The following is a 15,948-nucleotide window of genomic DNA, read 5'->3' as shown; positions in this document are numbered from 1 at the left end:
TTTAGTCCTGGTTTAGACCTGGTTTAGACCTGGTTTAGACCTGGTTTAGTCCTTGTTTAGTCCTGGTTTAGACCTGGTTTAGTCCTGGTTTAGTCCTGGTTTAGACCTGGTTTAGTCCTGGTTTAGTCCTGGTTTAGTCCTGGTTTAGACCTGGTTTAGTCCTGGTTTAGACCTGGTTTAGTCCTGGTTTAGACCTGGTTTAGACCTGGTTTAGACCTGGTTTAGTCCTGGTTTAGACCTGGTTTAGACCTGGTTTAGTCCTGGTTTAGTCCTGGTTTAGACCTGGTTTAGACCTGGTTTAGTCCTGTTTTAGTCCGGGTTTAGACCTGGTTTAGTCCTGGTTTAGTCCTGGTTTAGTCCTGGTTTAGACCTGGTTTAGACCTGGTTTAGTCCTGGTTTAGACCTGGTTTAGTCCTGGTTTAGACCTGGTTTAGACCTGGTTTAGACCTGGTTTAGTCCTGGTTTAGTCCTGGTTTAGTCCTGGTTTAGTCCTGGTTTAGACCTGGTTTAGTCCTGGTTTAGTCCTGGTTTAGTCCTGTTTTAGTCCTGGTTTAGACCTGGTTTAGTCCTGGTTTAGTCCTGGTTTAGTCCTGGTTTAGACCTGGTTTAGACCTGGTTTAGTCCTGGTTTAGACCTGGTTTAGTCCTGGTTTAGACCTGGTTTAGACCTGGTTTAGACCTGGTTTAGTCCTGCTTTAGTCCTGGTTTAGTCCTGGTTTAGTCCTGGTTTAGACCTGGTTTAGACCTGGTTTAGACCTGGTTTAGTCCTGGTTTAGTCCTGGTTTAGACCTGGTTTAGTCCTGGTTTAGACCTGGTTTAGACCTGGTTCAGTCCTGGTTTAGACCTGGTTTAGTCCTGGTTTAGACCTGGTTTAGACCTGGTTTAGTCCTGGTTTAGTCCTGGTTTAGTCCTGGTTTAGTCCTGCTTTAGACCTGGTTTAGTCCTGGTTTAGTCCTGGTTTAGACCTGGTTTAGACCTGGTTTAGACCTGGTTTAGTCCTGGTTTAGACCTGGTTTAGACCTGGTTTAGTCCTGGTTTAGTCCTGGTTTAGTCCTGGTTTAGACCTGGTTTAGACCTGGTTTAGACCTGGTTTAGTCCTGGTTTAGTCCTGGTTTAGTCCTGGTTTAGACCTGGTTTAGTCCTGGTTTAGTCCTGGTTTAGTCCTGGTTTAGACCTGGTTTAGTCCTGGTTTAGACCTGGTTTAGACCTGGTTTAGACCTGGTTTAGTCCTGGTTTAGTCCTGGTTTAGTCCTGGTTCTGACCTGGTTTAGTCCTGGTTTAGACCTGGTTTAGTCCTGGTTTAGACCTGGTTTAGCCCTGGTTTAGTCCTGGTTTTGTTCTGGTTTAGTCCTGGTTTAGTCCTGGTTTAGACCTGGTTTAGACCTGGTTTAGACCTGGTTTAGTCCTGGTTTAGACCTGGTTTAGTCCTGGTTTAGACCTGGTTTAGACCTGGTTTAGACCTGGTTTAGTCCTTGTTTAGTCCTGGTTTAGACCTGGTTTAGTCCTGGTTTAGTCCTGGTTTAGACCTGGTTTAGTCCTGGTTTAGTCCTGGTTTAGTCCTGGTTTAGACCTGGTTTAGTCCTGGTTTAGACCTGGTTTAGTCCTGGTTTAGACCTGGTTTAGACCTGGTTTAGACCTGGTTTAGTCCTGGTTTAGACCTGGTTTAGTCCTGGTTTAGACCTGGTTTAGACCTGGTTTAGTCCTGTTTTAGTCCGGGTTTAGACCTGGTTTAGTCCTGGTTTAGTCCTGGTTTAGTCCTGGTTTAGACCTGGTTTAGACCTGGTTTAGTCCTGGTTTAGACCTGGTTTAGTCCTGGTTTAGACCTGGTTTAGACCTGGTTTAGACCTGGTTTAGTCCTGGTTTAGTCCTGGTTTAGTCCTGGTTTAGTCCTGGTTTAGACCTGGTTTAGTCCTGGTTTAGTCCTGGTTTAGTCCTGTTTTAGTCCTGGTTTAGACCTGGTTTAGTCCTGGTTTAGTCCTGGTTTAGTCCTGGTTTAGACCTGGTTTAGACCTGGTTTAGTCCTGGTTTAGACCTGGTTTAGTCCTGGTTTAGACCTGGTTTAGACCTGGTTTAGACCTGGTTTAGTCCTGGTTTAGTCCTGGTTTAGTCCTGGTTTAGACCTGGTTTAGTCCTGGTTTAGTCCTGGTTTAGTCCTGGTTTAGACCTGGTTTAGACCTGGTTTAGTCCTGGTTTAGACCTGGTTTAGTCCTGGTTTAGACCTGGTTTAGTCCTGGTTTAGACCTGGTTTAGACCTGGTTTAGTCCTGGTTTAGTCCTGGTTTAGTCCTGGTTTAGACCTGGTTTAGACCTGGTTTAGACCTGGTTTAGACCTGGTTTAGACCTGGTTTAGACCTGGTTTAACCTCTCTGTAGTCGGGGGTCCCAGTCCCTGTCACAGAAGCTTCCGGACTCCCTGACCACGTGGAACATACAAACTGTGGGGATGTTCGAGAACGGTGAGTCATTACTACAAAGTACTTTACTCTGGCCCGTGGAAAGTACTGCAGTATTTGTGTACTTTGTCAGGTATCTGCGTGTCCAAAGCGGCGGCGGTGTCGGTGCACCTGCCGCTGTGGCTGGACGTCCCGCTGCCGTACCAGATGGTCCGGGGGGAGCAGGTGGAGCTGAGGGGCTCCGTCTACAACCATTTCAGTGACACCATCAAGGTACCGTCCCCTGAGCCTGAGTGACAGCTGCATCAGCCAATCGCAGACACATACGGGCCGGCCGTATCCAAGCCAACGTGGAAAAGACGAGGACAGAGAAAGTCACATCACGGCAGGGTGTTTGGGTCAGGACACGCCCACCAGGACACGCCCATCAGGACACACGCACTAGGACACGCCCACCAGGACACACGCACTAGGACACGCCCATCAGGACACACCCTTTAGGACACGCCCACCAGGACACGCGCTCTAGGACACACCCCATAGGACACGCCCACCAGGACACACGCACTAGGACACGCCCATCAGGACACACGCACTAGGACACACCCATCAGGACACACCGTATAGGACACGCCCACCAGGACACGCGCACCAGGACACACCCCATAGGACACGCCCACCAGGACACACGCACTAGGACACGCCCATCAGGACACAACCCATAGGACACGCCCACCAGGACACACGTACCAGGACACACCCCATAGGACACGCCCACCAGGACACACACGCACTAGGACACTCCCATCAGGACACACCCTATAGGACACGCCCACCAGGACACACGCACCAGGACACACCCCATAGGACACACCCACCAGGACACGCCCACCAGGACATACGCACCAGGACACATCCCATAGGACACGCCCACCAGGACACGCCCATCAGGACACACCCTATAGGACACGCCTACCAGGACACACGCACCAGGACACACCCCATAGGACACGCCCACCAGGACACATGCACTAGGACACGCCCATCAGGACACAGGCACTAGGACACACCCCATAGGACACGCCCACCATGACACGCCCACTAGGACACACCCATCAGGACACACCGTATAGGACACGCCCACCAGGACACGCGCACTAGGACACGCCCATCAGGACACACCCTATAGGACATGCCCACCAGGGCATGCCCATCAGGACACACGCACTAGGCCACGCCCACCAGGACACACGCACTAGGACACACCCATCAGGACACACCGTATAGGACACGCCCACCAGGACACGCGCACCAGGACACACCCCATAGGACACGCCCACCAGGACACACGCACTAGGACACGCCCATCAGGACACAACCCATAGGACACGCCCACCAGGACACACGTACCAGGACACACCCCATAGGACACGCCCACCAGGACACACGCACTAGGACACGCCCATCAGGACACACCCTATAGGACATGCCCACCAGGGCATGCCCATCAGGACACACGCACTAGGACACGCCCACCAGGACACACGCACTAGGACACACCCATCAGGACACACCGTATAGGACACGCCCACCAGGACACGCGCACCAGGACACACCCCATAGGACACGCCCACCAGGACACACGCACTAGGACACGCCCATCAGGACACACCCTATAGGACATGCCCACCAGGGCATGCCCATCAGGACACACGCACTAGGACACGCCCACCAGGACACACGCACTAGGACACACCCATCAGGACACACCGTATAGGACACGCCCACCAGGACACGCGCACCAGGACACACCCCATAGGACACGCCCACCAGGACACACGCACTAGGACACGCCCATCAGGACACAACCCATAGGACACGCCCACCAGGACACACGTACCAGGACACACCCCATAGGACACGCCCACCAGGACACACACGCACTAGGACACGCCCATCAGGACACACCCTATAGGACACGCCCACCAGGACACACGCACCAGGACACACCCCATAGGACACACCCACCAGGACATACGCACCAGGACACATCCCATAGGACACGCCCACCAGGACACACGCACTAGGACACGCCCATCAGGACACACCCTATAGGACACGCCTACCAGGACACACGCACCAGGACACACCCCATAGGACACGCCCACCAGGACACATGCACTAGGACACGCCCATCAGGACACACGCACTAGGACACGCCCATCAGGACACAGGCACTAGGACACACCCCATAGGACACGCCCACCATGACACGCCCACCATGACACGCCCACTAGGACACGCCCACCATGACACGCCCACTAGGACACGCCCACTAGGACACTCCCCTTTCAGATGCTGGGAAGAGAACCCGATTATTATCATGATACAAAAATACAAATGAAAAAACTTTGGTTCAGATTTGAGTTGTTTAGGAAAATTAGCTGCTTCTGTTAAAATCTTTTGTTTACATCTCTCCTCCTCCCTCTCCCCCCCTCCCCCCTCCTCTCTTCTCCTCCTCCTCCCCCCTCCTCTCCTCCTCCTCCTCCCTCCTCTCCTCCCTCCCCCTCCTCCTCGCTCCTCTCCTCCCTCCCCCTCCTCCTCCCTCCCTCCTTTCCTCCTCCTCCCTCCTCCTCTCCTCTCCTCCCTCTTCCCCCCCTCTTTCCCCCCTCTTTCCCCCCCTCCTCCTCCCTCCTCCTCCCCCCTCCTCCCCCCCTCAGTTCTGCGTCACCCTCACCGTGGGCCCCGCCCTGTGCCTGGCCGACTCCCGCGCAGCCGCAGACGGCTCGCTGCTGCGCTCCACGGCGTGTGACCGGAGGACGCTCCTCAGGGGCCTCGTGGGGGAGGTGCGCTTCACGCTGATGGCCCTGGAGCCGGGCCAACACACGCTCACGTTCAGGCTGCTGGACGCCCCGGCCGGGTGGTCCGGGGCCCCGCTCCGGCCCCGGGACACGCTGGTCAAGACCCTCACTGTGGTGGTGCGTAAACCACACCCACAAACACAAACCACACCCACAAACACAAACCACACCCACAAACTCAAACCACAAATCACACCCACAACACAAACCACACCCACAAACCATACCCACAACACAAACCACACCCACAACACAAACCACACCCACAACACAAACCACACCCACAACGTCATACGTCATAAGGCGCTGGTACAGCTGGCAGCCCGGTGTAAACGCTCTCTCTTCTTTCTCACACTTATTGTGCTTTATCTCCTATATTTTGTAAATATAGTTTGTATATTTTTTCTATTTTACTGTACGATAGGGACACGCGCTGGAATAGTTTTTTAATTCAACTGTTTTTGACTTTTTTCGGCTGGATTTGAGCGTTTTTCGTTGCGTTCGTTGTGTTGTTGTGACGTGAGCTAGCTCCGAGTGAGCCCACCAGCCCCCCCCCCCCCGCGCTCCTCCGGCCGCGCTAAAGTACGGCGTGTCGTCGGTACACGTTTATATACACGTTTATATGAAAGAGGAACTTCACGAACGATCGGGACACGCACTGGAATCGCTTTAAATTAACTTGTTTTGACTTTATTCGGCTGGATTGAGTGTTTTCGTCGTGTCGTTGCGATGTGTCTTGGCTCTGAGTCCCCCGGCTCCGGCCCCGCCCCCCGGCTCCGGCCCCGCCCCCCGGCCGGCGCCGTACCGTGTTTACACAAAGGAGGCACTCATGAAACTGCGGAGAACTGTCGTCTTACCCGGAGATCGTCACGTTATCCCGGCGGATATCCTAAGGAAAACGCAACGAGGCAGACGGGCTGGACGTAAACTCCGAGAGAAGAGAGGAGAAAACAGGAAGTCGGTTCCCGCCGTAGTCATGGGTAACGTGAGGTTCCTTCAAAATAAAATGACGGAAATAGCGAGCCTCATGCGGTCCCAGGGGATTTATAGGGACAGCAGCGTCTTGATTTTCACAGAGACCTGGTTAACAGCAGAAATGCCAGACTCTATTGTAGGTTTGGACAATTTTTATCTGCTGCGGGCGACAGAACGAGAGAATCCGGGAAGAAAAGAGGAGGCGGTCTGGCGGTGTATGTGAACACGAGCTGGTCCAAACCCGAACACTGCACAGTGAGGGAGCAGCTATGTAACAAGGATATTGAACTATTGGCATGAGGCCATACTATCTGCCCCGGGAGTTCTCACATGTGATTTTAATCGCAGTCTATGTGACCCCGTCTGCCAATGCTGAAAATGCTTGTGAAGCACTGCTCTCCTGCACTTGTAGGCTGCAAACACAGCACCCACAGGCTCTCTTCCTCATCTCTGGTGACTTTAACCACGCTTCTCCCTCTTCTGTCCTACCAACATACACCCAGTATGTTACCTGCCCCACCAGAGAGAATAGAACATTGGACTTGTTTTTTGCCAACACCAAGGAGGCTTATTCTTCTTCCCCCCTCCCTCCCCTGGGCAGCTCGGACCACAACCTTGTACATCTGAGGCCTGTGTATGAACCCATCGTGCGCAGGCAGCCTGTGGTGTCCCGTGAGGTGAGGATGTGGTCTGCTGAGAGCGAGGAGGCTCTGAGGGACTGCTTCAGCACCACTGTCTGGACTGAGCTTTATGACCCACATGGGGAGGACATCAACACCATCACAGAGTGCATCACGGACTACATCAACTTCTGTTTTGAGAACATTGTTCCCTCCCGGACGGTGCGGTGTTTTCCAAACAACAAGCCATGGATTAACCGTGAACTGAAGGCTCTGCTGAAGGAGAAGAAGAGAGCCTTCAGGTCAGGGAACAAGGAGGAGCTGAGGAGGAAGATCAGGCAGGCTGAGGCCGGCTACAAGAGGAGGATGGAGGAGCAGCTGCAGCAAAAGAACATTCAGGGAGTGTGGAGGAGCCTGAAAACCATCTCGGGCTTCAAAATCCCCCCTGCCCAGACAGAGGGGGATCTACAGTGGGTGAATGATTTAAATGCTCACTTCTTGAGGTTTGATCGGTCACCCGCCCCTCCCCCTGCACAGCTGCATGCTCCCTCTTCCACAGCTGGACAATGCCCTGCATCTGTTCCTCTTCGCTTATCTGCCCCGGACCATCAGCTCCCCACTTCGCCTGGACTCACCCATCCCCCCAGCACACGGTCCCCCTGCCAACCACTGACTGTCACAGCAGCACAGGTGAGGAGTGAGCTGAAGAGGATTAAAGTGAGGAAGGCAGCAGGACCTGATGGCATCAGCCCCAGGCTCCTTAAGTCCTGCGCAGATGAACTGTGTGGAGTTATGGAGCATGTCTTCAACATGAGCCTGAAGCTGAGGGTGGTACCACAGGTCTGGAAGACCTCCTGTCTGGTACCTGTGCCTAAGACACCGCGCCCCAAAGACCTCAACAGCTTCAGGCCAGTGGCTCTCACGTCCCACCTGATGAAGACACTGGAGCGGCTAGTCCTGGACCACCTCCGCTCCACCGTGAGCTCAGCCATGGACCCGCTGCAGTTTGCATATCGGTCTGGCATCGGAGTGGAGGACGCCGTCATCTCCCTGCTGCACCGCTCTCTCTCTCACCTGGAAAAGCCTGGCAGCTCTATGAGGATCCTGTTCTTCGATCTCTCCAGTGCCTTCAACACCATCAGCCGCTGCTCCTGAGGGACAAGCTGGAGACGGCTGGTGTGGAGTATGACCTGGCAGAGTGGATCCTGGACTACCTCACAGACCGACCCCAGTTTGTGAGAGCCCGGAACTGTGTGTCTGACACTCGGACCTGCAGTGTGGGGGCGCCCCAGGGCACTGTCCTCGCGCCCTTTCTCTTCACCCTTTACACTGCAGACTTCAGACATGACACGGACAGCTGTGTCCTGCAGAAGTTCTCTGACAACTCTGCCATCATCGGACTCATCACGGACGACGATGACGCGGAATACAGAGGACTGGAGCAGGACTTTGTGGACTGGAGTCAGCGGAACCACCTCCTCATCAACGCGGGGAAGACCAAGGAGATGGTGGTGGATTTCCGCAGACGCCACCCCACTGCCCCCTCACCAGTGAACATCCAGGGACGGGACATTGAGAGAGTGGACTCATACAAATACCTGGGTGTTCATCTGAACCACAAACTGGACTGGACTCATAACACAGACGCACTGTACAGGAAGAGCCAGAGTCGGCTCTACCTCCTGAGGAGACTCAGGTCTTTTGGAGTGACAGGGCCACTCCTGAAGACCTTCTACGACTCTGTGGTGGCATCAGCTCCTGTACGGTGTGGTCTGCTGGAGCAGCAGCATCACAGAGAGGGAGAGGAAGAGGCTGGACAGAGTCATCAAGAAGTCCAGCTCCGTCCTGGGCTGTGCTCTGGACTCGGTGCAGGAGGTGGGGGACAGGAGGGTCCTGGCTAGATTCACATCTATGCTGGACCATGAGTGTCACCCCCTGCAGGACACTCTCGCTGCTCTGGAGAGCAGCTTCAGTGAGAGACTGATCCACCCTCGCTGTGTGAAGGAAAGGTTCCGTAGGTCTTTCCTTCCTGCTGCTGTCAGACTTTATAACAAAAACTGTTAGTACTGAACACTCGCAATACTGACCTAACCTAATACTGATGTGCAACTCTGTCATATGTGCAATTGCTGTTGGAATTCATGTGCAATCTATGTGCTGTCGTGACACATATTCATGTGCAATTACTGTCGTGATCACATGCAATGGTATTTATGTATTTATTTATTTGTCTATGGGAGTTTTTATTTATTTATAGGAGATCTTCTACTGAAAGTGTTTTTCAGACTTCCTATAAGTGATCTGTTCTTCTGGATCTACCTCTGTATCTTCCTGCGTTGCAACAATGAAATTTCCCCATGTGGGACAATAAAGGAATATCTTATCTTATCTTATCTTATCTTAACACAAACCACACCCACAACACAAACCACACCCACAACACAAACCACACCCACAACACAAACCACACCCACAACACAAACCACACCCACAAACACACACAGTGTTGGGAAAGTTCACTTTCCACATGAACTAGTTCAGTTCATAGTTCATAATTCAACATTTTGAACTAAGTTCACAGCTCCAACTAGTTCAGTTATTTTTTAAATATTATGCTATAATGTTTCTAAATTATTTCCACAGCCCAAATACAACCACAGCAGCAAATATTTCATAAGTTTAATGCTGAAAATATGTGTCAGATTCATCTTCATCCAATTTTGAATCTTTCCCCGGGATTTACATTCACACTGAAGGAACAGACTTCCCCATGTGCGGTTCAGCAGCAGCAGCAGTACTAGTACTAGTACTACTACTAATACTACTACTAGTACTACTACTAGTACTACTACTAGTACTACTACTACTACCTCTACCACTACTAGTACTAGTACTACTACTACTACCCCTACCACTACTAGTACTACTACTATTACTAGTACTAGTAGTAGTAGTAGCAGTAGCAGTAGCACTAGTAGTACTACTAGTACTAGTACTAGTAGTACTAGTAGTAGCAGTAGTACTAGTAGTACTAGTATTGCAGTATTGCTAGTATTACTACTACTACAGTAGTAGTAATAGTAGTAGTAGTATTAGTACTACTAGTAGTAGTAGTAGTAGCAGTAGCAGTAGCAGTAGCAGTAGCATTAGTAGTACTAGTAGTATTACTAGTAGTAGTAGTAGCAGTAGCAGTAGCACTAGCAGTACTGCTAGTGGTAGAGGTAGAGGTAGATGTAGTAGTAGTAGTAGTAGTAGTAGTAGTAGCAGTAGCAGTAGCAGTAGCAGTAGCAGTACTACTAGTAGTAGTAGTAGTAGTAGTAGTAGTAGTAGTAGTAGTAGTAGTAGTAGTAGTAGTAGCAGTAGCAACAGCAGCAGATGCAGCAGCAGCAGTAGCAGTAGTACTACTAGTAATAGTAGTAGTAGTAGTAGTAGTATTAGTAGTAGCAGTAGTGGTAGTAGCGGTAGTAGCGGTAGTAGCGGTAGCAGTAGCAGTAGCAGTAGTAGTAGCAGTAGTAGTAGTAGTAGTAGTAGTAGTAGTAGTAGTAGTAGTAGTAGTAGTAGTAGCAGCAGCAGTAGTAGTAGTAGTAGTAGTAGTAGCAGCAGTAGTAGTAGTAGCAGTAGCAGTAGCAGTAGTAGCAGTAGTGGTAGTAGTAGTAGTAGCAGTAGCAGTAGTAGTATTGTAGTACTAGTATTACTAGTAGTAGTAGTGGTAGTAGTGGTAGTAGTAGTAGTAGTAGTAGTAGTAGTAGCAGAAGCAGTAGCAGTAGCACTAGTAGTACTAGTAGTACTAGTAGTAGTAGTAGTAGTAGTAGTAGCAGTAGCAGTAGCAGTAGCAGTAGTAGTAGTAGTAGTAGTAGTAGTAGTAGCAGTAGTAGTAGTAGTAGTAGTAGTAGTAGCAGTAGTAATAGCAGCAGTAGTAGCGGTACTACTAGTAGTAGTAGTAGTAGTAGTAGTAGTAGCAGTAGCAGTAGTAGCAGTAGTAGTAGCGGTACTACTACTAGTAGTAGTAGTAGTAGTAGCAGTAGTAGCAGTAGTAGTAGCAGTAGTAGCAGTAGTAGCAGTAGCAGTAGCAGTAGCAGTAGCAGTAGCAGTAGTAGTAGCAGTAGTAGTAGCAGTAGTAGCAGTAGCAGTAGCAGTAGCACTAGTAGTACTAGTACTACTAGTAGTAGTAGTAGTAGTAGTAGTAGTAGCAGTATTAGTAGCAGTAGCAGTAGTAGCAGTAGCAGTAGTAGCAGTAGTAGTAGCAGTAGTAGCAGTAGTAGCAGTAGCAGTAGCAGTAGCAGTAGCAGTAGCAGTAGTAGTAGCAGTAGTAGCAGTAGCAGTAGCAGTAGCACTAGTAGTACTAGTACTACTAGTAGTACTACTAGTAGTACTACTAGTAGTAGTAGTAGTAGTAGTAGTAGTAGCAGTATTAGTAGCAGTAGCAGTAGTAGTAGTAGCAGTAGTAGTAGTAGTAGTAGCAGTAGTAGTAGTAGTTGTAGTAGCGGTAGTAGTAGTAGTAGTAGTAGTAGTAGCAGTAGTAGCAGTAGTAGTAGTAGTGGTAGTAGTAGCGGTAGTAGTAGCAGTAGTAGCAGTAGTAGTAGTAGTGGTAGTAGTAGCGGTAGTAGCAGTAGTGGCAGTAGCGGTAGTAGCAGTAGTAGTAACAGTAGTTGTAGCAGTAGTAGTAGTAGCAGTAGTAGCAGTAGTAGTAGTAGTAGCAGTAGTAGTAGTAGTAGTAGTAGTAGCAGTATTAGTAGCAGTAATAGTAGTAGTAGCAGTAGAAGCAGTAGTAGCAGTAGTAGTAGTAGTAGTAGTAGTAGTAGTAGTAGTAGTAGTAGTAGTAGTAGTAGTAGTAGTAGTAGTAGTAGTAGTAGTAGCAGCAGTATTAGTAGCAGTAGCAGTAGTAGTAGCAGTAGTAGTAGTAGTAGCAGTAGTAGTAGTAGTTGTAGTAGCGGTAGTAGTAGTAGTAGTCTAATAGACTACTAGACTAGTAGACTAATGTCAGATTGTTCTCATCACGACCTCATCATAAAAGTCACGTGACTGGTCCAAGTGCGACTCCTGCTGCTGTTTGTTTTGATGTGATCTATCCACAACCAGAGCTCTCACACTGACCACAGGTCCACTGACCGTCCACTGACCACAGGTCCACTGACCGTCCACTGACCATAGGTCCACTGACCACAGGTCCACTGACCGTCCACTGACCATAGGTCCACTGACCACAGGTCCACTGACCACAGGTCCACTGACCGTCCACTGACCACAGGTCCACTGACGGTCCACTGACCACAGGTCCACTGACCGTCCACTGACCACAGGTCCACTGACCACAGGTCCACTGACCGTCCACTGACCACAGGTCCACTGACCACAGGTCCACTGACCGTCCACTGACCACAGGTCCACTGACCACAGGTCCACTGACCACAGGCTCTTTTTGGGAAACTTAACGGTGTTTTTCACCTGGAAGTCTCTCGAAATCTGACACTTTAATGAACGAAAATAAAAAGAACGAAAGTGCCGTTCACAGACACTGACCACGTGTGTCACGTGTGTCACGTGTGTCACGTGTGTCACATGACGTGTGTCACGTGTGTGATAATAGTGTTGTTCCTGTTTCAGCCTGAGGGGGCGCTGAAGGAGGTGATGGTCGGGGGAACCCTGGACCCCAACGGCATCTATGGTAAAACCCACGCACCAGGTCTAAACCAGGACTAAACCAGGACTAAACCAGGTCTAAACCAGGACTAAACCAGGTCTAAACCAGGTCTAAACCAGGTCTAAACCAGGTCTAAACCAGGACTAAACCAGGACTAAACCAGGTCTAAACCAGGACTAAACCAGGTCTAAACCAGGACTAAACCAGGACTAAACCTCTAGTTCCTCCAGTTTGTAACCCGCCAAAATAAAGTGTAACGTGACAAAAACAACCGGATAAAATAAGGTTCTTTTATGTGTGTGTTTCCAGGTCGGGTGAAAAGGAAGGTGGTTCTGACCAGTTCACTTCCTCTGAACGTGGTTCCCAACACCGAGGTCCAGAGGATGCTGACCATCAGCGGTACGCGGTCCTCAGCTTTCACTTCACATCATCTGTGGCACGTTTAATGCCCGTTTAGACCCTAAAGATTATTACAGACCTGAACTAGTTCCTCTCATTGTCTCATGGTTCCTCACATGGTTCCTCACATGGTTCCTCACATGGTTCCTCACATGGTTCCTCACATGGTTCCTCACATGGTTCCTCTATTGGTTCCTCTATTGGTTCCTCACATGGTTCCTCACATGGTTCCTCACATGGTTCCCCACATGGTTCCTGACATGGTTCCTCTATTGGTTCCTCTATTGGTTCCTCACATGGTTCCTCACATGGTTCCTCACATGGTTCCTCTATTGGTTCCTCTATTGGTTCCTCACATGGTTCCTCACATGGTTCCTCACATGGTTCCCCACATGGTTCCTGACATGGTTCCTCTATTGGTTCCACTATTGGTTCCTCTCATGGTTCCTCTATGGTTCCTCACATGGTTCCTCACATGGTTCCTCACATGGTTCCTCACATAGTTCCTCTCATGGTTCCTCTCATGGTTCCTCACATGGTTCCTCACATGGTTCCTCACATAGTTCCTCTCATGGTTCCTCTCATGGTTCCTCTCATGGTTCCTCCAGGTGAGATCTTGGATGAGTGGGTGTCGGTGGTGGACGACCCTGAGGCCCTGAAGAAGGTTCTGTCCCTGAAGGACGGGACGGCGGCCTCTGAACTGGGCGCGGTCCTGCCCCTGCTCCACGTCTTCCAGTATCTGGAGACCACGGGACGATGGTTCGTCCTGGGCCCCGACAACCAGAAGAACTCCGACACCATCAAGCAGCGGATCAGAGAGGGTACGACACAGACGCACGTTTAACGGTCGTTTAACGGTCGTTTAACGGTCGTTTAACGGTCGTTTAACGCTCGTTTAACGGTCGTTTAACGGTCGTTTAACGGTCGTTTAACGGTCGTTTAACGCTTGTTTAACGCACGTTAAACGCACGTTTAGACTTTTTCTGGACACTCACAGAAATGTGGACACGCAACAGTTTTTAATGTATCTAAAGATGTATTACGGACCATTAGATGAAGCTCACGCTCTTGATGTAAAGAAACTGTTCCACTGTTTTGTTGCTCTGATCAGAACTGAACCATCTTCTTCCTCTTCTCCGGGTCGTGAAGGCTTCAGTCTAAGCAGGGACTCTCAGACTTCCTTCTCCCCAGTCACTTCTTCCAGCTCCTCCTCCTCCCGAGGTGTTCCCAGGCCAGCCGAGAGACATAGTCCCTCCAGTGTGTCCTGGGTCTTCCCGGGAGCCCAGGAGAAGCAGCAGCTCTACTCCGAGCTCCTCCCCCTATCTGTAAGGGAGCGCCCTGCCATCCGGAGGAGGAAACTCATTTCGACCGCTTGTATCCTCGATCTTGTCCTTTGGGTCATTAAAGCTCATGACCATAGGTGAGGTCAGAACGTAGAGTGACCCATAAATCCAGAGCTCTGTCTTTGGACTCAGCTCCTTCTGCACCACAACGGGACCCCCCACCCACCTGGAGAGAACAAGGACCCCCCACCCACCTGGAGAGAACAAGGACCCCCCACCCACCTGGAGAGAACAAGGACCCCCCACCCACCTGGAGAGAACAAGGACCCCCCACCCACCTGGAGAGAACAAGGACCCCCCACCCACCTGGAGAGAACAAGGACCCCCCACCCACCTGGAGAGAACAAGGACCCCCCACCCACCTGGAGAGGACAAGGACCCCCCACCCACCTGGAGAGAACAAGGACCCCCCACCCACCTGGAGAGAACAAGGACCCCCCACCCACCTGGAGAGGACAAGGACCCCCCACCCACCTGGAGAGAACAAGGACCCCCCACCCACCTGGAGAGAACAAGGACCCCCCACCCACCTGGAGAGGACAAGACACCTTTTTTCCAGTTGAGAACCATGACCTCTGATTTGAAGGCTCTGATTCTCATCCCCAGGACCTAAGGCGTCGGTCAGATGTAAAGTTTCCTCAGATTTACTTTGGCTTCGATGCAACGAGCGAAAAAGTCTGAGAATCAAAACAGTCAAAAGTGATTTAAAGGTAAAATATACATCAAGATCAGAACAAAAATGGGATTATGCCAAGTATTATTAAAAAGAGGCTTTATAATATAACTCTATGACTCTATGACTCTATAAGTCTATAAGTCTATAAGTCTGTGACTCTGTGACTGTGTTTCAGGTTTGACTGGAGTCAGTTCCTTCAGACAAAAGGACTTCAGCTACAGCATGTTCATAAACGACAGCCCCAGCACCTGGTCAGGACCTCTGACCTCTCCTCTGACCCCTCCTCTGACCTCTCCCCTGACCTCTCCTCCTCTCCTCTGACCTCTCCTCCTCTCCTCTGACCTCTCCTCTGACCCCTCCTCTGACCTCTCCTCTGACCTCTCCTCTGACCCCTCCTCCCTCCTCTGACCCCTCCTCTGACCTCTCCTCTGACCTCTCCTCTGACCTCTCCTCTGACCTCTCCCCTGACCTCTCCTCCTTTCCTCTGACCTCTCCTCTGACCTCTCCTCTGACCCCTCCTCTGACCTCTCCTCTGACCTCTCCTCTGACCTCTCCTCTGACCTCTCCCCTGACCTCTCCCCTGACCTCTCCTCTGACCTCTCCTCTGACCTCTCCTCTGACCTCTCCCCTGACCTCTCCCCTGACCTCTCCTCTGACCTCTCCTCTGACCTCTCCCCTGACCTCTCCCCTGACCTCTCCTCCTTTCCTCTGACCCCTCCTCTGACCTCTCCTCCTCTCCTCTGACCTCTCCTCTGACCCCTCCTCTGACCTCTCCTCTGACCTCTCCTCTGACCTCTCCCCTGACCTCTCCCCTGACCTCTCCTCCTTTCCTCTGACCCCTCCTCTGACCTCTCCTCCTCTCCTCTGACCCCTCCTCTGACCCCTCCTCTGACCTCTCCTCTGACCTCTCCCCTGACCTCTCCCCTGACCTCTCCCCTGACCTCTCCTCCTTTCCTCTGACCCCTCCTCTGACCTCTCCTCCTCTCCTCTGACCTCTCCTCTGACCCCTCCTCTGACCCCTCCTCTGACCTCTCCTCTGACCT

General features: G+C 51.2%; 1 protein-coding gene across 1 annotated transcript in view; it reads left to right on the top strand.

Moving 5' to 3' along the window:
• c5 (complement component 5) overlaps nt 1–15,948 on the top strand; it is a 64,943-nt gene that overhangs the window by 22,711 nt on the left and 26,284 nt on the right. Inside the window, exons 19-25 of the mRNA XM_072433440.1 lie at nt 2,371–2,453; nt 2,524–2,663; nt 5,111–5,368; nt 12,451–12,511; nt 12,797–12,886; nt 13,495–13,707; nt 15,081–15,156. Coding sequence (XP_072289541.1) covers nt 2,371–2,453; nt 2,524–2,663; nt 5,111–5,368; nt 12,451–12,511; nt 12,797–12,886; nt 13,495–13,707; nt 15,081–15,156 — 921 coding nt within the window. The remainder of the gene's footprint in view (nt 1–2,370; nt 2,454–2,523; nt 2,664–5,110; nt 5,369–12,450; nt 12,512–12,796; nt 12,887–13,494; nt 13,708–15,080; nt 15,157–15,948) is intronic.

The sequence above is a fragment of the Eucyclogobius newberryi genome, unplaced genomic scaffold, assembly GCF_026437365.1.
Source record: "Eucyclogobius newberryi isolate DKJ021-1_F unplaced genomic scaffold, fEucNew1.0.hap1 SCAF_6, whole genome shotgun sequence".
NCBI classification, from domain to species: Eukaryota; Metazoa; Chordata; class Actinopteri; order Gobiiformes; family Gobiidae; genus Eucyclogobius; species Eucyclogobius newberryi.
The sequence above is the reverse complement of the archived record's forward strand: the minus strand, read 5'-3'. Positions and strand labels throughout refer to the sequence as shown.